Below are 22,684 nucleotides of genomic sequence, written 5' to 3' on the forward strand. Positions count from 1 at the left end.
GAATTTGTTCCAGAATAATAAATAAAGATTTTGAACTAGACAACTTTTGAAAAAAATACTATTAATTAATTAAAATTCAAGTAGAAGAATTAAATTAATTAATGGAAATTTTTATCTGAAACACGAGAAATAATAAATTAAAGAGGTAAAGTCCGGATTACTCGTAATTTGGGATTGGACGGGCAGTCTATATTATTTTACTGTAGTGGATAATAATATTCTGTCAGACTTGTATTAAACTGTGGCTCAATTTAATTAGTAAAAGTTCAATAGGTTTGGCCCAAGTCCAACCTCCATGAATCCCTAATCTGACCCTCATAACTCTATATAAAAGGATATTAGAAATGAGATTTAGAGTTAATTAACTCATAATTTTCGTGCTCCCCTCTTCTTTCTAATCAAGCTCTTTTCGATTCTGACAAGCTTTGTCCACCCAAAGGTCAGATTATGAGTTCGGGATATAGATTAGAAGATTCATGGTTGAGTACGAAGAACATCACGTGGAGAAGGCGCAAGCAATCGTCGATTTTTTGGAGAATCAGATCGGTAACTCTAAACTGTAGGAAATTCATGGTTTAGGTTTTATTTTCTTTTATATGAATTATATGTGGTCTGTTTGACTTATTCAATAGTATAAAATTCACCTCCACATTCCCACTCTTACTATAACATCATCACATATTCCAACTTCACAACTTATACATGCCACATGAACTATTGACATAGTTTGTACACAATATAAGTTCACTATGGTACAAGCATCATAACCCATTATCGCGAATAGTAACAGAAAAGGCATATGGTGGACGACGTTTTTCTGTTACCATTGTTGCATAGATCCTCTGAAGAGTAGTCGTTGCTTCAATCATGTTGATTCTTTCATTAGGTGCGGTGGCTAAACATTTCATTGCCAGCTCAAAAATTGACAACACACATTGCTCCTTTGCGCAGAAATCCTGATCTTCGCTAGATTGCAAAGCGGGTGCAATAGGAACTGAGTTTTCATGTAATGATTCACTTACCCACTCTTTCAACCTCATTTCCCCATCAAACATATCATCTGTTGGCTTCTTCCCTGTAAACATCTCGAGCAACATTATCCCGTAACTGTACACATCTCCATGTGTGGACACTCTCCCTTCCATTCCCAACTCTAACCTTGGAACATGCATGATTAGTATCCAAGTAAACATTGATATTTTTAAAAAGGAAAAACTATAATATCATTAAAGATGAACAGTTTAGAATTATGCATCACCTGGTGCTGCATAGCCGATAGTCGCCAATGTTTGTGTTTGGACGACAACTTCTTCGTTGTCAAAAAGCTTCCCAATGCCAAAATCACCAAGATGAGCGACCATGTCTTGATCGAGCAAAACATTGTTTGTCTTTACATCACAATGGACAACTGGGAATGTATGGCCATGGTGAAGATATTCCAAGGCTATCGCAACGTCTATTCCTATCTTCAGTCTTTGGATAAGATCTAGACAATGCATGTTGGAATATAACCATTTATCCAAGCTCCCATTCGGCATATATGTGAGAACCAGTGCTTTAAACTCTGGGCTACTGCAACATCCAATAACTCGAACTATGTTTCTGTGTCGAATGCTCCCAAGTATCCCAGTTTCAGTATTAAAGCTCTTTTCTGCTCCTTGTAATTGCATGTTGAAAACTTTTACTGCAACTTTCAACCCATCAGAAAGTGTTGCTACAAATACCGAACCAAAACTTCCTCTTCCAAGAAGGTTGCTCTCATTAAAACCACTTGTTCCCTGTTGTAGTTCCATATAAGAAACTTTTCTGTATTCCGTCACCGGCAAAATAGCATTGGGAAGCAGTGGTGATTTCTTCGGTTTAAGTTTCTTTAGAAACACGAGGATGATAATCACCATAGTCCCAACTAAAATCACTAAAGGCACCATCAATTTCTTCAAGCTTCTTGATCTATGATGAACTTTTGTGCAAGGTGGAACTTCAAATCTTATTGGGCCACAAAGGGCAAGGTTGTTGGAAAAAGACTTATCACTCAAGTTACCAAAACAACCGCCATCTGGAATCTCCCCCACCAATTTGTTATTAGAAACATTGAAATACTCAAGAAAATGAAGGTCATCTAATGACTTGGGTATAGATCCAGAAAGGTTGTTGTAAGATAAATCTAGTTCTCTCAAATTTCTAACATTTCCAAAGGATTGGGGAATAGATCCCTCCAATAAATTATTTGATAAGGAGAGATATTCTAATGACTGGCAACTATCAATTGATCTAGGGATATAACCTGAAATTTCCGAGTTGTGATGACAATTGACCCTTCAAATAATTTGAGGACAAGCTCAATTCCAAGAGGTAGGAAAGATTCCACAAGTTGGGAGGGATGGTGGAGTTCAATTGGTTGTAGCTTAAGTTGAGCAATCTCAAGGATTTAACTTCACCCAAACATTCAGGTATTGGACCAACCAACATGTTTTCATTAAGGTACAATTCCCCCAAACTATTCATTCGGCAAACGTCGTTAGGGATAGACCCTCCCAACTTATTTTCATAAAGACCCATTCTCTGTAGTTTCTTCATATTCCCAATTGATGGTGGAATGGGTCCACGCAGCTGATTATCTCCCAGGTCAATTAACAATACACTACTTAAGTTTCCAATTTCAGAAGGAATGAAACCTTTGATGTGATTGTTATCTGCCCAAATACTTTGAAGAGAAGAGGAAAAGTTCCCAATAGAAGCAGGTAGGATACCATTCAATGGATTTCCTGATACTGCCAAGTACTTCAAATCTCGACATTTGGTTAACGATGAGAGAAATGTCAACTCCTGGGTTGAAGATTCCTCTCCACTCAAAGTATTCTGATTGAGATGTATACTTTGTAGGCGTTTCAAATTGCCAAAGTCTGGTATGGATCCAGTGAAGTAGTTGTTGTCCATGTACAAAATGGTAAGTTTAGAAGCATTGTTGATAGAGCTTGGAATTGGACCATCAAGTTTGTTATAACCCAAACAAAACCATACGAGATTGAGAAGTGAAATCCCCAAATTTGAAGGAAGAGTACCTGAAAACTCATTGAATGACATATTCTTCAAGATTGAATATGTAAGACTTAGCAATGCATTTATGTTTTACTCGATCCGTTCACAAAAAATAGACTCTGTAAACGGCACGAGTTTGAAGGAGAAAAATTGATAAAATAAGAAAAAAAGAGAAAGAGTAGATAATGTAAGAGTGGTAGGGAGAAAATTATTATTATTTTTTATTTATTTCCTAGTTAGTAGAATTAGTAGATGGAAAATATTAGTTTTTCCTTCTACCAAATTAGGATTTTCTTTTCGTTTATTTCCCTTTAGTTATTTCCTTTAAGTTTTACATTCCATAAATTTAGGATTTCCCTTTGCCTACATAAAGGCCTCATTGTTGAACTAAACACAGACTTTGAATAATAATTTTAAAATGAATTTTTTGTATCAGAAAAAGTAGGTAAAGTATGAGAGAAACATTTCATTTTTAGAAATGTAACTATGTTTTATGGATATCCAAAAATAGCAAATGAGACTAATTTTGTGGACGGAAATAGTACCTAGTTTAGATAAAATTAGTCAAAAAAAGGATGATGCTTTTTCGGATTTTGCATATTTTTTAAGGCTTTGATTTGGCTCGTTTAAAATGTCAATCATGCATATTATGTTCATTATTCCACATATTTTTACATTTTGATACTTTGACGAGTTTGTTGAGAAATTATTGAAAAAGACTTAAAAAAGGTGTAGCAGCGTCAATCTAAGCCAATATTTCCGGCATTCTTGAGGTCCATTCAATGTTTAATGCATACTGTTCTCTTTGTCTTCGAAAGAGCTTCATATGGATATCTCGCACTTCATAGTCGGGGTTCTGTGGAGAAAGTTATGACCATTCTACGAACATTGCACAGTGCAGTCAATGTTTGGTGAAGTTATTGAATTGATTTTTCTTATTAGCTCTTGTAGTTATTTGATTTATCTTTGTGCCATGTATATTAGCTACCTCTTTAGTACATATTAGAGTTGATTAGAGTACTCATAGAAATCCAATAATTGACTAGGAAAAGAGATAATTCACACTTTAATTCAATAGAACTCGGGAGAGTTGAGGTTTCATGTGAGGTCATTGGTTTTAATTATTTTTGGGAGTTAGATTTTTAGAAATTTAAAGTGGAGTTTGATCTTAACATCTAATATGCGGATTTCTCACATCTGGAGGGGGTTTAATTTAGTCAAGTGATCGCCGGCTTAATAACTCTGGAGACCGTTATTCAAGGAAGTTTATTGGATGATTGCTCGTAATTATGTTTTTAAATCTTAAAATTCTAGTACGTTCTTTCGCCTACATAGTATTATTCGTTTTTATGCTTTCTTTTATTTGTTTATTTATTTATCTCTAGTTTTTAAAATCAAACCAAACACTCCTGTCTCTCTCTAGATTGTAGATGACGCATAGTATATGATAGTCAGTTGCAATCTTATTTCATATGTTCGATATCCATGTACTGACCTTCAGCTATACTAGATATACTCCGTATGTTTGTAGGTATATTTAATACTAATAAATAATGCATCAAATAGACAAATACACATGAAACTATGATATATCACAACGAGCAAGGAAGTTAATAATTACCAGATAAGCTGTTGTAGCGCAGTTCCAGGTCTGTCAAATAAGATATGTTGAAAATGGATGATGGGATATTTCCAGTTAGAGAGGCGTATGGAATATTTAATGTCTCTAGTCGTGTAAGCTTCCCTATTTCTGCTGGAATTTCTCCTGAATTGTGTTGTTAAATGCATCAGTGAAATTCTACCATTGATCATCTCAAGAATTATATGCAATTTAACTTATGAATATCCAAAAACAATACTGCTATTAAATCGTGATGAAAATAGATGTGTATACCTTGAAAGTCGTTCATACCCAAATCCAACCACCTAAGCATGCTCATGTTTCCAATTTCTAACGGGATGTTACCACTGAAATTATTGCCGTATAATATCAAGTACTCAAGATGTGTGCATTTCCATATATTTCGTGGAATTTTCCCTTCAAGTTGATTCTCATAGAGTTCAAGTGTTTTCATGCTTGACATATTGCTGCTGCACACATCACTTGGCAGCCAACCTAATAAGTTGGTAAAAATAAAAGCTAATAGTTTGTTAACCCTAATATCAGTACTGAACACAATTTACACAACAATTTACACAAAGTTGAATAAACAAAGGGCTAAATAGTTTTGTTTCCGATGGAAGAAATTTTGTTAATAAAGGGGGTGTATAGGATATTTCAAATTATAAACGTACCTTGTAAATTGTTATGAAACAGATATAATCCCTCTAACTTTGGAAGATGGTGAAAAGTTGGGATATTTCCAGACAAACTATTGTTAGAGAGGTCCATCCATTTCAATGAAGATATGTTGAACACTGAAGATGGAATATTTCCGGTCAGACCGGAGCCTCTGAGCCTCAACACCTCTAGCTGTGAAAGATTCCCTATTTCTTCGGGGATTATTCCTGCAATTATAGACGTTGAAAGAAGATATTAGGAAACTCTATAATTAAATCTTCCCAATATGTTTATGAGTAAGTTTGGTTTGCAGTCCACTCTCAACCATGAGAGGCCTCTTCACACAACAGTTTAAAGAGGCCTTTATGAGCTTAGATATGTTTGATACAGAAAACTGATTTGATTAAATAATCATTTTTATTATTCTATAGCATATATTCAATCGGCCTCTTTTCAGTTATGCATTTAAATTTGATACAAACATCATAGTATATGATAATAAAATTACTGTTTATTTGCGTGAATGACTGAATTTATTGGAAAATCTAAGAAAGCATAATTTCTTAAAAATGATTTTTATTCAATAATATCAAACTAATGGAAAAACAATAAAACGTAATTTAAAAAAACAAATTAAATGAAATTATAAGAATTAAAATAAAATTCGAAAAACCCATAAAATTATGATTTCGTCGTTTGATAGCCAAATTTCATCGTATGTTGACGTTTTCGGCTTCGTATGTTTGAAATGCATCGAACAATTTAATAATATAGGTCTCACTGTCCACTAACACTACTTTAACTAACAATCCCCTCCTGTCTCTTACTAACATATCATTCTCTTCATCTCTCTTACTTTACCAATTTTGTCTTAATTCCTATGTCATACTTATTGCTCATATTTTTATGGAACGGATGGAGTATATATATGGTGGATAAAGTAAAAAATCTAACATTTTGTCACCTTTAGAATTTTGAATCAGGGACCAATGACCATGAACTTATTTTATAGAGTGGTAAGAGTTGCGTGTCTAATATGAATTGTTATAGCAATGATATACTACTCCCGTCTTTTAAAAATAATAATTATTTTTATTTTGACTCGTCTCTTAATTTATGCATTTTATATTTTAGGAAAGTTTTGAACAAAATATTACCTATAATAATGTAGATAAACACAATTTATTAACACTACGTACACTACATTTTTCTTCTATCTTTCTTACTTTACAATTGTGTATTAAAAAACGTGTTATTTCAAAAGTTGCTATATTTAAAGGATGAGATAGTAGGGGTGCGTCAGGGTGACACCACTCTTATAGTAATAACGTAATACCAACGTAGCATGCAATGTTATAAATGCAACAAGCAATATTATAAACACTACACTGCCATATAGCGTTATAATGTACTCCCTCCGCCCCGCTTTAGCAGTTCCATTGACTTTTCTGTCCTTTTTTTGTAAAAATGGTAAAAAATAGTTGAAGTGGGGTAAAGTAAGAGAGACAATAATGTAGATAAGACTCTTCTCTATATTATTCTCTCTTTTAATTTATCATTTCTCCTCTTTAACTATTTTTTATCATTTTTACAAAAAAAAGGCAGAAAAGTCAATGGGACTGCTAAAGTGGGACGGAGGGAGTATATTGCATTGCAGCGTTTATAACATTGCATGCTACCGTTGGTGTTACGTTGTCATTTTAAGAAGTATTGTCATACTAATACATCCCTGAGATAATAATGTAGAAATCACATATAGAGGTAATTAAAAAGAGATGTGTGCACCTCTGAAATCGTTTAAGCCCAGGTACAACTCTCTAAGCATACTCAAACTTCCAATTTCGCTTGGGATTTTTCCATTGAAATGATTTTGAGATAATGCCAGCTGCTGAAGGTGTCTGCATTTCCATATATTTGGTGGAATTTCTCCACAAAGTTGGTTGTTCCAAATATAAAGTACTTCAATATTTTGGAGACTATTGCACATATCACTTGGGAGCACACCTGTTAGACTATTAGAGCTAATTCTAATATCTCTCAGGGAAGATACATTGAAAATACCATGTGGTATGGACCCATTCAACTGATTATTGTCCAAGTATAACATTTGGAGCTTAGAACTGTTAGACAAAGATGCAGGAATTGTACCTAAGAAAGTGTTGTTGTACATATAGAGTTTCTCTAGTTGAGGTAAACTGCCAATCCATGTTGGTATTTCTCCGGTGAATGAATTGACTCCCACATTCATCACCTTCAACCGATGCAGTTTAGATAGCTCAGAGGGTAAGATCCCCGTGAAACTGTTGAAACTGATGTCCAAATATCTGAGAAACGTAAGGTTTCCAAGATGTGGAGCAACAGTTCCAACAAGGCCGTAGCTAGAGATATTAAGAGCTGTGACACGGTGGTGTCTGAGGCCGCACGACACACCAATCCAATTACAGACTGATGTGTTTTGCGTCCAATTGGTGCTCAAAATAGAATAAGGGTCGGAAGTGATGGAGTTTTTGAAGGAAATGAGTGCATATTTATCTGCGACAATGCTAAAGGAGAAAGCAAAGCTGTTTAATAATAACACTGAAAGAGCAAAGGTAAAAGTAAAACTCTCCATTTCTTTTCTGGTTAGTTTCATTTGGTAGACGGTGTTCTTTATAACAGACTCTTTATGGTAATCCTTTTATATAAACGGAGTATGATTTTTAATTATAATTTTAATTTTTTGTTGATATTATTTGATTCCATTTGATTTGTTCAATGAAATATACGCCAAAATAAGCATGTGGAATTTAATCGGATTCTTGTAAACGTATATATGACGATGAGAAGGATTCTTGTGTGGAAATTTATGTGTACTAACAAAATTAAGAACAGGTTAAGAAACAAATGAAAACAATTTCCAGACTATCAAGATGTCTATATATATGTGGTTTCAATTAGATTCACAAATATGAAGATAAATGTGAGTCGTCGTAGTCAACTCAACCTTTCCTTAGTGGGAAGTATTTTTTGTATACAGAGAAAAGTTTGGATAGCTAATTAAAATTAGAGATTTTATTAATAAAAAATAAAAAAAGTCTCACTTATGTCAAAATACAATTCAGTTGGGATGACACTTATCTCCATATCGATGCATAATTACATATGGAGTTGGGGTTGGAAAAATACCAAGGTTAAATTTTCTAGATTTTGAATATTTTTCTTATTATTTGATTATCATAAGTTCACTATACTCCCTCTGTACCAAATAATTTGACCCAGTATTCCATTTCGGTCTGTCCAAGATAATTTGACTCATTTCACTTTTACCATTTTTGGGAGTGAACCTCATATTTCACTAACTCATTTCTACTCACATTTTATTATAAAACTAATACTTTAAAAGTATGACCCACATCCCACCAACTTTTTCAACTCACTTTTCATTATATTTCTTAAAACCCGTGCCCGGTCAAAGTGAGTCGAATTATCTGGGAAGGGAGAGAGTATAATCTTGTTCTCATATTTTGTTTTCTTGTGTATTATCCTAAAACCCTAATCTTGTTCGCAATTATTTTTGCAGAAAAAAAATTCAATCGGATTTGCCCTTCTACATGTCATTGAAGTACAAATTAATCGCATCCCACATCAAGAATAAATAAAGTTGCAGGCAATGTATAATTGCTATCTCAACTTAATTAGTGCAAGGCTTAACTACAACAAAAGAATCTGTTAAGGATTAAGGACGCTAAGGACGTTAATTTGGGTTTTTAAATATACGACCAATGCTTAAGAAATTGTCCTTATTATTGGTGTCACAGTTAAAATTAGAAAATGCAAATTGAAATGCCCTAAAAAAGTAAAAAATTAAGTTAATTTGTCCTTAAATTAGATACGCTTTATTTTGCATCCTAAACTATTATTTCTTTTAAAAAATTTCAAATTGCTTCTCAATTTTTGTGCCCTTAAAAATTATCTCTCTGTTCCGCGGCAGCGGAGACATTTCTTTTCGGCACGCGGTTTAAGAAAAATTATGTTAAGTGAGTTGAAAGAATAAAGTAAGAAATAAAAAGGTGGAGAGAGGAAGAGAGAATGAAGTAAAACTAAGTAAAGAAAGTGAGAGAAATGTGTAGATATTTATCAAAAAGGAAATGACTCCACTATTATGAAATATATCAAAATATTAATAAAATAACTTTATTATGGAATGGACGGAATACTACTTTTTTGCAGTGCTTATTGAAATGTCACAAAAACAAAACTGTGTTCGAAAATATGAGAAACATAAGTAGTGAAGATCTAGCATGGATGAGTTTTGGGTTTTTGACTGGCTCAGAGATCGATATAAATAGTTTGATACTTATGGCTATAAAATTCATCTAAAATTTTGCCGTCTATAACATTTTTTTTTTTTTTGGTTAAAATTATGCGAACAATACTTATGTATCAACTACGACATTATGATTTTGGATTGTTATAAGATATTTATACATATTGACGAAATTCTGGGAAAACTATTTCAACAATGCCTTTTACGTGATCAACAGGGCAAATGAGGCTGGGTCGTCGTCGGCTCAAGTCTTCAAAAACTTGTTTTACGTTAAACAGGAAAATAAATCTATCAAACAGTGCATTTTTACAATTAACTGATGTCTATATTCTTGAGTGACATAGGATTTTAGGAGGAGTTGTTTGGTGGAGAAAATAAAGAGAAAAGAGTAGTTGAATATTTTAATGAGACGTGAAGAGGAAGAGACTTATTTCCAAGTAAAAAATGGACAGCTTGAGTGGGATGAAGGGAGTAATACTTCATCCATTCCATTAGAAATAATACATTTGCTTTTGGATACGTGATTTTTTATAGTATTGTTTTGAGAGTTAACGAGAAAAGAATAAAGTAAAATAAATGAAAAGGTAGATCATATAAATAATTTTTTTTAATATAAGCGAAAGGAAGGAAATAATTAGATTTAATTAACACAAAAAGAGTTAATTAATGGCAAGTAGTTAACAAAATTTGATTGGGGCCGATTTCTAGCAAACCTTCAGCTATTATGGGCTTGGCCCGATAAGATATGGGCTTTAAAAAGGGGCAGGAATCACACTTACAAAAATCTGAAGCCCAATATTTGCATTTACCTTCATTTATGGTTCTATTATTTACTTTCTAATTTCAAATATGGAGAACACCTTTCTTTCTTTTCTTTATATAGAGTGAACTACAAAATTGGCCTCTACGTATGACTAGTCGAACGCTAGAGGTATCCATATTTAAAAAAAATGCATTGTAAGCCTCTACGTATGGGTATAATATCATTTCAGATTCTTTTTTACTATTTTGAGTCTTTTATACTCTTTTCCCCTCACTTCTAACCTAAATGTAATTCCAAGGGTTTTTTTAGTCATTCTCATTTTTATTACTCCCTCCGTCCCAGATTTAGAGTAACAATTTGCCATAAAAGTCCGTCCCACATTTGGAGTAACATTAGAATTTACCATATTTGCACATAAAATTTTACTTCATTATTCACTAAAATTACACCCAAATGCCATTATCTATATTAAAATAAATCAAAACAAAAATAAAAAATCAAAAAGTCAAAGAGGGACTCACCTTCAACCAACTCACTTCATTTATTACACACTCCATCATCTCACTCCACTATCTCATTTCATTTATTACACACTTCACCTCTCACTTCATTAATTACACACTCCACCAATTCCTTAAAACCCGTGCCATAACTAAAAATGTTACTACAAATGTGGGACGGAGGGAGTACTATGTACTATGTTTCTTTTATATTAAAATATTATTTTCATTTAATCCATAAATATTGTAAATTTAATTAGATTGATAAATTAAAATACTTATCAAACGAAAATAAAAACATAAATTATTAAAGAAGTAAAATATTTTAGTTAAACTAAAGTAAATCCTAATTTCTCAATTAGGTTAATATAAAAATAATAGAAGATGTTTAACTAAAATATTAAACATAAATCCTAATATTTCGACAATCCATCTTCTATTTAGTTTAACTAAAATAAAAACATAAATTATTCTTATGATAACTATTGATAAATATTTTAATTTATCAATATAATTAAATTTAGGGAGTTGGGGGTACATGCCGGAAAATCCAAATGGAGGCTGAATTTTTCTAAATTTTGAGATTAAGATTTTGAAGGATAATTTTCTTACTATTTGATCGGAATCCGATTTGTACATTAATGATTTACAAGTCTAATCTTATCCTAATCTTTTGTTTCTTATTATCTCACAAGCCTAATTTTATTCTAATGTACCTCAACAGAATTGCCTAGCTATTAATAAAAAAAAATTAAATAGATTTTCACTGCCCTTCTGCTACAAGATACTACGTGCTACTACCTCCGTCCCTGAAAATTTGATACAGTTTACTATTTTGGTCTGTCCCTGAAAATTTGACACTTCACTTTTACCATTTTTGGTAGTGGACCTCATATTCCACTAACCCATTCCTACTCACATTTTATTATAAAACTAATACTTTAAAAGTATGACCCACATTCCATTACATTTCTTAAAATCCGTGTCGAGTCAAAGTGTAGCAAATTTTGAGGGACGGAGGTAGTACTTCATTCGTCTCTCTATATAGTAGAGACAATTTTTTGGTAAGAGATTTTAGAAAATTATGTTAATTGAGTTAAATAGAGAGAAAGTAAAGTATGATAATTTAATAAAGTATGTAAAGAAATGAAAAACGAACAAAGTAAAAGAGATGAGATATGTTGCGTTTTTCCTAAAAAAGATATGATTCGACTATATGGAAAACAACCCAAAAAAGAACGCGACTAGCTACAAATCGGACGAAGAGTGCTATTATTTAAGTATTATAAATGTGAAATCGATGTTTGAGTCTTCGTCAACGCGCAACGGACTATTCTTCTTCGAAAGATGGAATAAATTTTTGAGTAAGGGCCAAATGTGGTCCTTAACGTATGACTATTTTATCATTTTGGTCCTAATTTTGTCCCATATCGACTTGGTGATGATCCTAGCTCACCTATATAAGTATGGATAACCCTCCCCCTTATGAGGCTTTTTAAGGGGTGAGTGGTCCATTTCTAATAAGTGTCATGGTGTATAAAGTGTTAATGTGAGATTTTGTGAATATCGAATTAACTTTTATATATATATAGGGAATCTAACCGACAAAGGGTTCGGTTTCGGTTCTGGATTTTGAAAAAAAAAATGGGAATCGATTAATCGACTAATTGGTTCGATCGGAACCGAACTAACTGAATTCCCTCCCCTACATGAATTATAAATGTAGTTGACAAAAAAATAAAATATATATATATATATATATATATATATATATATATATATATTTTTAAAAAATTAAAATTAAAATTAAAATTTAAAAAAAGTATTTATTGAAGTACCATGAAACTATCATTTTGCCATTTCATAATTAATTAATTTAAAAATATCTTTCATATGACAAATTTTGGACATTCATTCAATAAAATAATGCTTCTCAATTACTCAATTACAATAAAAAAATCCCAATTGATCACAATCTTAAATTAATATATGTACATACAATTAATAACCCACAAATCGGTATCCTTTGACTATGAAAAACCCTAAATTTAAAATTTGCCACATTGATTTTAGTTTTTTACATACAGTAATTGTAGCTAAATAGCCTTCTCTTCTAGCTGGAATTTCCTTCGCCACCGGTACAACTTCTCATTTTTACAGCAATTTAGCATTTACAAATCCATGAAATTTGATTTTGCTGCGTGAATTTGTGCGTATTCGTTACTCTGTCTGTTCAATTTCACTATTAAAATTTGCAAATGCCGAGGCGTTTCTGATTTTTGGTAGACATTTATTTTTTAATCATTTTATTTCAGTTCATCAAAATAATTTCTGATTGTTGCATCTTTTTAGGAGCATTTGGCTGTTGGAATGGATTACTGTTTCATTCATGTTTTGCTGCTTAATTTGTTGCATTTAGGCTGAATCAGATAATTAAAAATCTGTATTTAGTTAGTGTTTATTGTGTTTTGAGTTTTGAGTTTTGAAAGTTTACTACTACAAATTTGGGGAAAATGATAGCTTACCCTGTTTTAATGTTTCTATACATTTCATTTTACCCTTAAAAACATTGAAAATAGCCTTTTTTTCCCCCTTGTGGTTGAGTTCAATTGCTGTGTGGTTGAAGAATTTGCTGCTGTTAAACTAGATCATTGCTTTGTGAAGGTGTTTGATGGATTAATTGTATGTCTAATTGATGTAATATCGTAATGCACAGAGCTGTGATCGTGTGAGGGCGGAAGGGGGTGGTGTTTCGGTTGAAATGGATTGGTCGGAGAGGCATTTGTGCATAAAATGTGATAAAGGTGGGAATGTGCTGCTTTGCAATGAAATCGGCTGTCCTTTGGCTGTTCATGAGCGGTGTTTGGGCGGTCCGGCTAGGTTAGATGATGCCGGGCGCTTCTATTGCCCCTATTGTGTGTACAAGCAAGCTGTTGCTGAGACGCGCAAAGCTAGAGAATTTTCTCTGGCGAAAAAGAAGGCTTTGTTGATCTTTATGGATGGCAGTGAAAAGGATATGCGAGAAAACAAGACGTGTGAAGAGAATGGGCGAGATCAGTCGAATGTGAATAATGGATTATGTGAGGATGGTAAAAGTGAAAAGGGTATGCGAGAAAATAAGACGTGTGAAGAGAATGGGCGAAATCAGTCGAATGTGAATAATGGATTATGTGAGGATGGTAAAAGTGAGAAGGGTATGCGAGAAAGTAAGACGTGTGAAGAGAATGGGCGAAATCAGTCGAATGTGAATAATGGATTATGTGAGTATGGTAAAAGTGAAAATGGTATGCGAGAAAGTAAGACGTGTGAAGAGAATGGGCGAAATCAGTCGAATGTGAATAATGGATTATGTGAGGATGGTAAAAATAAGGCTAACAATGACAGGGTTATTGATCAACCTCGTGAAGAGGAAAAGGTCGAAGAAGATTCTGAATCTTCTGGTGGCTCTAAAGATGAGGATCGTTCGCTTGATTTGAACAGGGGAAATGGCGATATAGCTGTGGGAGAGAAACAGATTCGGGAAGAGGAACGTGAAGCTTCTGTGGAAGAGGAAAATGCTGAGGAAGAGGAACGGGAAGCTTCTGATGAAGAAGAAAATGCTCAGGGGAAGGATTTTGGAACTTCGTTATCTTCCACCAACGAAGACTCCACACTCACTGGGCGTGCAAGAGCTACGAGAGTACCAAAAAGGATCACGCTTGTGGACAAAGAGTCCAATGCTATTTCAGTCCTGCAAAGTAAATTTAGCGATAAGAAGAAGCACGCATCTCCAACTTCTACTCCTGCCAAGAAATCTGCTAGGAGTCCATCTTCGGCTATGGGAAAGAGAAAAGTAGTTATAAAATTGAGTTCAGCTAGGAGGTTGAGCAAATCTGAAATACAATCCAAAAAATCGTAAGATTATAGTATAAATTACTAGCTATGTTCGAAATCTGCCTTTTCTTGTATATGCATCCTTACTGACAGGAACTAATCACTTGCTGAGGTAGCGACACGCCTGGCAGCAGGAAACGTAGTAGACTGATGTGGACGGAGGAAGAAGAAGAAGCACTCAGGGTAAATGTTGATTCTTGAAACGCTGTTAAAAGCTTCTTTCGTTTTTTTTAACGCGGTTATATCATAAAATCTGCTAACGAAACCATACCTTATGCCTTCGTATTCGAAAATTACTATTCTACATTGACTTGACATTCTTCCGACTTTGGCTTTGGAACCGGTTGAGTGATTCGGTTAACGATTTCTGTTTGCTATAGGAAGGAGTGAGAGAATATCAGGTGGGAGTGAACATCCCTTGGAAGAAAATCTTGGATGAGAGCGAAAAGTTCGACCCGACTCGGACCCCGGCTGATCTTAAGGATAAATGGAGGACTCAGAAGTTTGTGCAGCTTGGCTACTTGGAGGATGGTAGTGAAGGTATATAGACAGCAATTTTTGGTTGGTCTATAGTTGGCTGTCTAATTTTGTCTATAAAGAGTGAAATTGCTGATTAACTCTTTGAATGAATTTGTCTATTTCATCATGAGTTAAATTGATGATCAATTGCATGATTATGATCGGTTTTCTTGTTAAATTAGAAAATAGAGATATCCTTTTACATGTGTTTGTATTTGATGAAGTTTCTTAAAATTGGATATGGGATTAAATTTTTATAGTAATTCGTAAACATCAAATAAATAAATTGACGATTTTATATAAAATGTGAAATAAATCCGCACAATGTTAAAAAAAAAATTATCAACAAAAAATGATGGAATTTATGTGCCAAGCGTGGGCAAAATATTTGACGAAGTCTAATGAAACTTTTTGTATCATTTATCAAAACTTCAAACTTTTTGTAGTAAGTATAACTATTCCCTCCGTTCCATAGTAATAGAGTCATTTCCCTTTTTAGTAAAAGTCAACACATATTTCCACACCTACTTTACTCTCTCTTATTTTTTTCTCTCTTCATCTCTTTACCTTTTTCATTTTCCACTTTATTCTCTCTTTACTTAACTCACCTAACATAATTTTTCTTAATCTCCGTGCAGAAAAGAAACATCTCCATTACTATGGAACGGAGGGAGTATTATTTATCTAAACCACAAACTTTGTACTCCCTCCGTCCCACAAAAGATGTTACACTTTCTTTTTTAGTTTGTCTCACAAAAGATGTCACATTTCCTTTTTTGGAAAAAATTCTCTTACATGAATATAAAATTTATATTTTCTCACTCTATTTAACACACAAAACAAAACCTCCTAAAATCTCGTGCTGTCCCACAAGTGTGACATCTTTTGTGAGACGTAGGGAGTTAATATGAAACAACGGTGGAATATTTTTTATACTTACTTACCCCTAGTATTTCTTAGGGCAATCATAAAATTCAACCAAGACCTCATTTCACAGTAAGATTTAAGACAAAACCACCATTTTTTAGTACGATGTTTCTCTTGATGTTTGAAACAAACTTGAGATTAAGACTGCATCTCCATAATATATTTAGATGAAAGGGAGAGGCATTCAATGAAATTAACGTTTATTTTAATGTTTTAAATTATTATATCACCATTTAAACAAAAGGGAAAAAACTATTGAAAGTTCTTAAATTCTCAGCTGTTATGTACATCAAGATTAGATTATACCCATAAAGCTGAGAACTCATTCTCCACCTCCGTCACGTTGCTTCATCGGACCGGCGATTTCTAGATCACACTACCACTGGGAATCAGGGCGTCTTTGATCACAGTGACGATCCCACTCTTGATGAAGTATCCGTCCGTCTCCCTCGCTGCTTCTTGAACATCGTCACTGTTTATAATCTGCCATATATCGAAAAACATAGTTTAGAGGTGAGGCGAGGATGTTCTTTCAAATGCACTCCATATAAGTTCGCACCTTCACATTTTCTCCAATCCGGGCATTTTTGTCGATGATGGCTCTCTTGATGTGAGTGTTTTTACCAATGCCGATAGGTACTGCGCCCTTGGCTGCCAGAAACCTTCTGTCTGCGTCCGTCTATAATGCAGAGGAAGTAAAACGTGTAACATGCTCCGAATTCAAGGATAGGAAAAGATCAGAACTTTTTTAAGTTGCAAGGGGAGAATTTACCTCGTAATAATCTGCACCCATCAACAAGGAGTCTTCTATGATTGCACCCTCAGCTATGCATGACCGAAGTCCAACCACAGAATGATGGATTTTGCAGTTCTGCACGGAATAAGATCACGATAAAATGGGATCATCTGGCACACTAAAGGATGTTGTTCGCTATTTTTTATATGGAGTAGAAGACTAGCATAAAAAGCTATACTAATTTTTGACAGAAGGTTAGATGGTGCGAATATATTAACCTTCTCTATTATACTAGGCCAGTTTGCAGATTACTCACCTTGATCACACAACCTTCACCAATGACACTATCTGTGACATCAGCATCCAGCATCTTTGAAGGAGGTAGATATCGAGGTTGGGTATAGATTGGAGCAGATCGATCATAGAAGCTGCACAAGATAATTGAAATATGAAGAATATAAGGGTATTGCAATGGTTATCTGGTAAACAACAATAAGTAGGAAGGGTTCGTGATAAGAACAAACACCTACCTAAAATCGGGCACTGGCTTTTTAGTAATCCCTAGATTGGCATTATAGAAAGCTTCAATGGTACCAATGTCTTCCCAGTAGCCATCAAACAAGTAAGCTTGCACCTTTAATGAAAATTTAACTGTTAGATCCTATTTCACAAAATTGGTAAGAGTAGAAAGTGATAGTGTTATGTAAAGTCACTGAGAAATCCACAATCACATTAAAGGAGAAGATAGTGCCAGAAAACATCATGACCTTTATATTTACCCGATTAATTAGTTTGCAAAACCACTGCACTAAAGTAGAGACGAACTAAAGTGAAGTTCAGAAGCATACTCGTAATCCCATCGCAGTGGCTCCAGGGATAACTTCACTACCAAAATCATTGGCTGCGGGGAAGTCATCTCTGAGAAGATTTATCATCACTTCTTTGCTAACAACGTATATTCCCATACTTGCAATGTAAGGCATCTCCTTTGCTCTCTTATCATCAAGACCCAATATGGTAGTATCAACCTTCAAAAATGGAACCACGGAAAAAAGCAAACTTAAAAATCGGTCCATTTTTTAGCTTATTCAAAATGCTTGAGCGTGTTTGCCCAAAAATCCACCTTCATAGATTTTAACTGTTCTCCCTTTGGTTTCTCAGCAAATTCGATGATGCGCCCTTCTTCATCAATCTTCATCAGTCCAAATGATGTGGCGCGCTTTTCATCCATAGGCAAAGCAGCAACAGTAATGTCAGCATCTGTCTCTCTGTGAGCCTGAATAAACCTCTCATAATCCATTCTGTACAGATGATCTCCAGCTAGAATCAGGAACTCAAGCACATTGTGCTCATCAAACAGCCACAAATATTGCCTCACAGCATCTGCAGTACCCTAAAGAAGAACAAACTTTATGTATCACCGGTTTAACACACTAAAAAAGAGCAATTGGGTTGAAATGATATCAAGCATCGACTACAAATCTGGAACATAACATGCATAACATTTGATTGAAACAAATGCAGCTGAAGAACTTGTACCCGTTAGACAAAAGATTAAATTTTTTGTGCATGATATATGTTCATCTAAGTGAACATTGAGAATGCAGGTGCCATAATAAGTACCTGGAACCAATTGGGGTTTTCTGGACTTTGCTGAGCTGCAAGAACCTCAACAAAACCTTCGTTTTTGTATCCACCCATGTTGCTTGCATATGCCCTCGAAAGATGGCGATTGAGGGAAGCGGAATTGAATTGAGTGAGGACATATATCTTGGATATATTACTGTTCAAGCAATTGCTAACAGGAATATCAATCAACCGGTAATTTGCTCCAAGAGGAACAGCTGGTTTTGCCCTCTTCTTTGTTAGCGGATACAGCCTAGTTCCAGCTCCACCTCCCAGAATGATTCCCAAGACACTCTGCAGAAGGACCATAACACTTTATTAATGAACCACTCTATTTATACGATAACAATACATTCAATTTTCCAAGCCACAAGATAGAAGATGCGATGTCCACATAAAATCAGTTGAATTAGATATCACAAAAATACTTCAATCCATTCACAGTACTTTAGAATTATTGAACTGTGTTAACAAGAAAGCACAAAAATAACATGGAAATTGGAGAACCTTACTGATCTAATCCATGGAAGTAACAATGCATATGCTTAATTCAAGTGTAAATGAATAGTATAATGGGGAATCACATTACTAATTTAGTGAGTCAAACTTTGTTTGCACGTGTGTATTGGCCTGACTAACTGTACCTTACCCAAAATTTAAGAATACATTAGCAGATAACAGAGAATTTCACCAAACTATATTTTCAATAAACAAATGTAACACTCGTTGCTTGCTCAAATCAATTAAGCAGCATAAAGACTCCCCTGGTTTAAAGCTACATATGCATTCTAAATGTTTGTTGTTTCACAAGAGAGCGAATCGCGGATCTGCACAAAGCACTAATATAACTTCGAATCAAAGCAAAGGTTTCATCGCTACACAAAACAGTAAGCTCAGATCTCAAAACACGTACCTTCACTAACTTTTAGGCAAAAAAGCAGCACACAATATCGCAAAAATGCAACGATTTCACACACAATCATAAACGAATTTGAAAAAAAAATCCTTCGAATTCACGCACGCAAAGACGAATTCATCAACCAATCGATATAGCTAGAGGCAGTTCGTTTTCACCTTCCATACAATCGAAAATGGAGAACAAAAAAAAAAAATTACTCTGCTTGCGTCAGGATCAAGGCAAGTCTGCGAATTCTGAGAGTCGGAAACCGCCTTCGGGGACACAATCACCGGTCTCCGCCGCTCCGTTTCGCATCTCCGCCGCATTCGGAGCTTCGGCGTGATTTTCTCCCCGGCCGCGTCGGACGCCGCGAACGACAGCCTCTGAAACGACGTCGAATTGACACTCTCCGAGTGGTGAGGCGCTGCAATTTTGCTCGGAGTGGACTGGTACACTGCTGCCGCTGCCATTGCCACGCAAAAGCTCCTATCACACTTTGTGCGTGTTTGTGTGTGTGTGTATGTGTGTGTGAGAGAGAAAGAGAGAGAGAGAGCTGAAATGAGATGAGATGATGAGAGTGGTGAGTTTATAGTAACATCACGAGATACTATAAGATGAAAGGGAATGTTCATTGATCTAGGCGGAGTGAGGGTTGAATTACTGATATGCCCTTGGTGTTTCTATGGATATTATGCGATTTGTCAATTTATTTTCGTTTGTTTTGGATTTTTGTGATAGTAAGTCTACTCCTAGAATCATGTGAGTATGTCTTGGTCAAATTAATTTATTTTTATGATAAAAGAAATAAAGATAAATAAATGACAAATGCTTTTTGTATACGGTCAGTCTCATAAAAAAAAGGGTCATATTTTTCTTTTCAGTCAATCTCAATAAAAATTTTATATTTTTCTATTTTTTTTTTAAAAAGCAAATCATCATTAATACAAAAAACTATATTTTATTATTTACTAATATATTCAATTTGGAAAGTGTTAGGGTGTCACTACCTCTTAAAATAACACCATACCATTATTTCTAGCCAATCACTTGTACACGTGGACGAATAATAAGCTGTCACGTGGCAAAAAAAATCTAAAAAATACGGCCAGCAATATTGTTACTATACACTATACAGCAATTTTTCTCGGTCAGCAATATCCAACACGCTATACAGCAATCGATTGCTGTGTAGCGTTTAAAAATTTTTCTGTAGCGTTTATAATATTGCTGTATACGTGGTGTCACAATGTCACTTTAAGAGGTATTATCATTTTAACACAAACATATTCAATAAAGCATTATCTATTTAACGCAACAGACAAAGTTCCTAAAATTTAATGTCACTTATTTATAATTGCATATGTTAATAGACATAATAAAAGGTGAATCGTTAAAATAATACTTATTTTAGTTAAAATTTCAATCTTAATGCTCATTGCAATTATTACACATCGAAATATTAGTTTAGATAAAACATATTATTAACATATTGTAGGGATGTCAATTGGGTCGGCCCACCGGGTTGCGGGTCAATCGGGTGCGGGCTAGTCGGGTTGTGATTTCTTTCGGGTTATAAAAGTTCGGCCCTAACCCTAAAAGGTCGGGTTTCGGGCTAGCCCAGCGGGTTAATCGGGTTGCTACCGATAAGATTAACATGCGATCAATCTCATAAATAATGATGAAAATTAGTTATATTCATAAAATGTAAAATGTTTAATAATGACAAATTTGAGATATATGTTTAAATTCAATCATAAACATGATCCAGTACTAATATTTGAGATATTTCATAAAATTTTAATTCATATTTTAGAAATTTAAATAATTTTTAATAAATTTAAAGCTTTTAGTTTATTTATTTATTATTATATTAATAAAAATTCAATATATATTTAATATAAAATTGAAAGTTACATTTTTTAGTTATCTATAATTATAAAATTAATCAATGAAGTGTCGAATTAGGAGTAAAAATTGGATTAATAAAAATTTTATCGGGTTTTCAGGCCAGCCCATCGGGTTTTCGGGTCTGGCACTAACGGGTTGCGGGTTAATCGGGTGCGGGCTAGTCGGGTTGTGATATCTTTCGGGTTATAAAAGTTCGACCCTAACCCTATAAATTTGACGGGCTATTCGGGCCAGCCCACGGGTTACGGGCTACATTAACATCCCTAACATATTGTGACATGTCTCAAATTATTAACGTGATCAAGCATAAAATTTAATTATTAATTATATTGTCAAACTGATAAACATAAAAACTTAAACTCTAGTTGTCAATACCGAATAATGTTCTATCAAATCAAAGTCTCTGAAAACTTACAAACAAGAAACAACATTAGATTTCTTGATATTTTTATTGGTTTTTAAAATTACAAAACAAACCCAATTTAATCAAAATTGATTGTAATATTAATACTGCATTATCGGGGGGACACCACACGTGATACGGAGGGTAAATTGGTAAAGTGAGCCTTATTTTTGTGTCCCATATTTGGCAGGTCAATTAACCAATTTCCCATATAAATAAATCAAAGAAATTTGAAGTTGTCACAGGTGGCATGTGAAAAATATCTGTGACGAAAGTGATTTTGCACCGTTGCTTATATTTTCTAATTTCTTAATTACTTTTTCTACTGTGACATTAATAATTGTGGAGATTATTTCTAGTATCGTATGATTTGAATACCGAGAGTGATGTTTGTTACTCCCTTCGTCCGCCATTCATGGACGGACGGATTTTAAGAAATGTTAAGAAAAGTGGGTAGAAAAAAGTTAGTGGAATAGGGGTCCTACTTGTTTATATTAATTTTAAATAAAATGTGAGTATAATAAGTTAGTAGAAGGTGGGACCCTATTACCATTTATGGCATAAGTGAACCGGGACTCTTATTCGCGGACGGACTAAAATGGAAAAACGAGACTCTTATTCGCGGACAGATGGAGTATATATTATTTGAATAAACAAGATTATTAAATATTCTCTCCGTCCCAAATAATTCAACCCAGTATTCCATTTGAGGTCATCCCACCTAATTTGTCTCATTTCACTTTTACCATTTTTTGTAGTGGACCTCATATTCCACTAACTCATTCCTACTCACATTTTATAATAAAACTAATACTCCTTCCGTTCCACAGTAATGGAGGCGTTTCGTTTTGAGCTCTCATTTTAAAAAAATGATAATATATAGTTAAAGTGGAGAAAGAGTAAAG

General features: G+C 34.2%; 2 protein-coding genes and 1 pseudogene across 4 annotated transcripts; 1 reads left to right on the forward strand and 2 right to left on the reverse strand.

The window, feature by feature from the left end:
- Nucleotides 1-639: 639 nt before the first annotated feature.
- LOC125193829 (uncharacterized) lies at nucleotides 640-7,961 on the reverse strand (annotated as a pseudogene). The gene is made up of 6 exons (XR_016128819.1): nucleotides 7,106-7,961; nucleotides 5,335-5,547; nucleotides 4,934-5,155; nucleotides 4,661-4,804; nucleotides 1,259-3,062; nucleotides 640-1,153 (listed from the first exon to the last, which is right to left on the reverse strand). The product of XR_016128819.1 is annotated as an uncharacterized LOC125193829 (transcript).
- Nucleotides 7,962-12,930: 4,969 nt separating this feature from the next.
- LOC125193577 (uncharacterized) lies at nucleotides 12,931-15,434 on the forward strand. 2 transcript variants are annotated; one of them, XM_048091401.2, is made up of 4 exons: nucleotides 12,931-13,027; nucleotides 13,606-14,783; nucleotides 14,879-14,945; nucleotides 15,143-15,434. In XM_048091401.2, exons 2-4 carry the CDS (start codon nucleotides 13,651-13,653, stop codon nucleotides 15,308-15,310), a joined length of 1,368 nt encoding a protein of 455 aa, XP_047947358.2. In that variant the 5' UTR covers nucleotides 12,931-13,027; nucleotides 13,606-13,650; the 3' UTR covers nucleotides 15,311-15,434. The 2 variants fall into 2 exon arrangements, with proteins under 2 accessions (XP_047947358.2, XP_047947359.2); XM_048091402.2 differs by having other exon boundaries at nucleotides 15,147-15,284.
- Nucleotides 15,435-16,391: 957 nt separating this feature from the next.
- Nucleotides 16,392-20,045, reverse strand: LOC125196429 (glucose-1-phosphate adenylyltransferase small subunit, chloroplastic/amyloplastic). Its single transcript, XM_089057327.1, has 9 exons — nucleotides 19,687-20,045; nucleotides 18,568-18,864; nucleotides 18,068-18,337; nucleotides 17,793-17,972; nucleotides 17,475-17,578; nucleotides 17,261-17,372; nucleotides 16,981-17,079; nucleotides 16,768-16,887; nucleotides 16,392-16,691 (listed from the first exon to the last, which is right to left on the reverse strand). The coding sequence occupies exons 1-9, from the start codon at nucleotides 19,936-19,938 to the stop codon at nucleotides 16,575-16,577; spliced, it is 1,551 nt and encodes a 516-aa protein (XP_088913453.1). The 5' UTR covers nucleotides 19,939-20,045; the 3' UTR covers nucleotides 16,392-16,574.
- Nucleotides 20,046-22,684: the final 2,639 nt, after the last annotated feature.

Source organism: Salvia hispanica, chromosome 4 (genome assembly GCF_029641045.1).
Source record: "Salvia hispanica isolate PSC_SH4W2 chromosome 4, Shi_PSC_v1, whole genome shotgun sequence".
NCBI lineage: Eukaryota > Viridiplantae > Streptophyta > Magnoliopsida > Lamiales > Lamiaceae > Salvia > Salvia hispanica.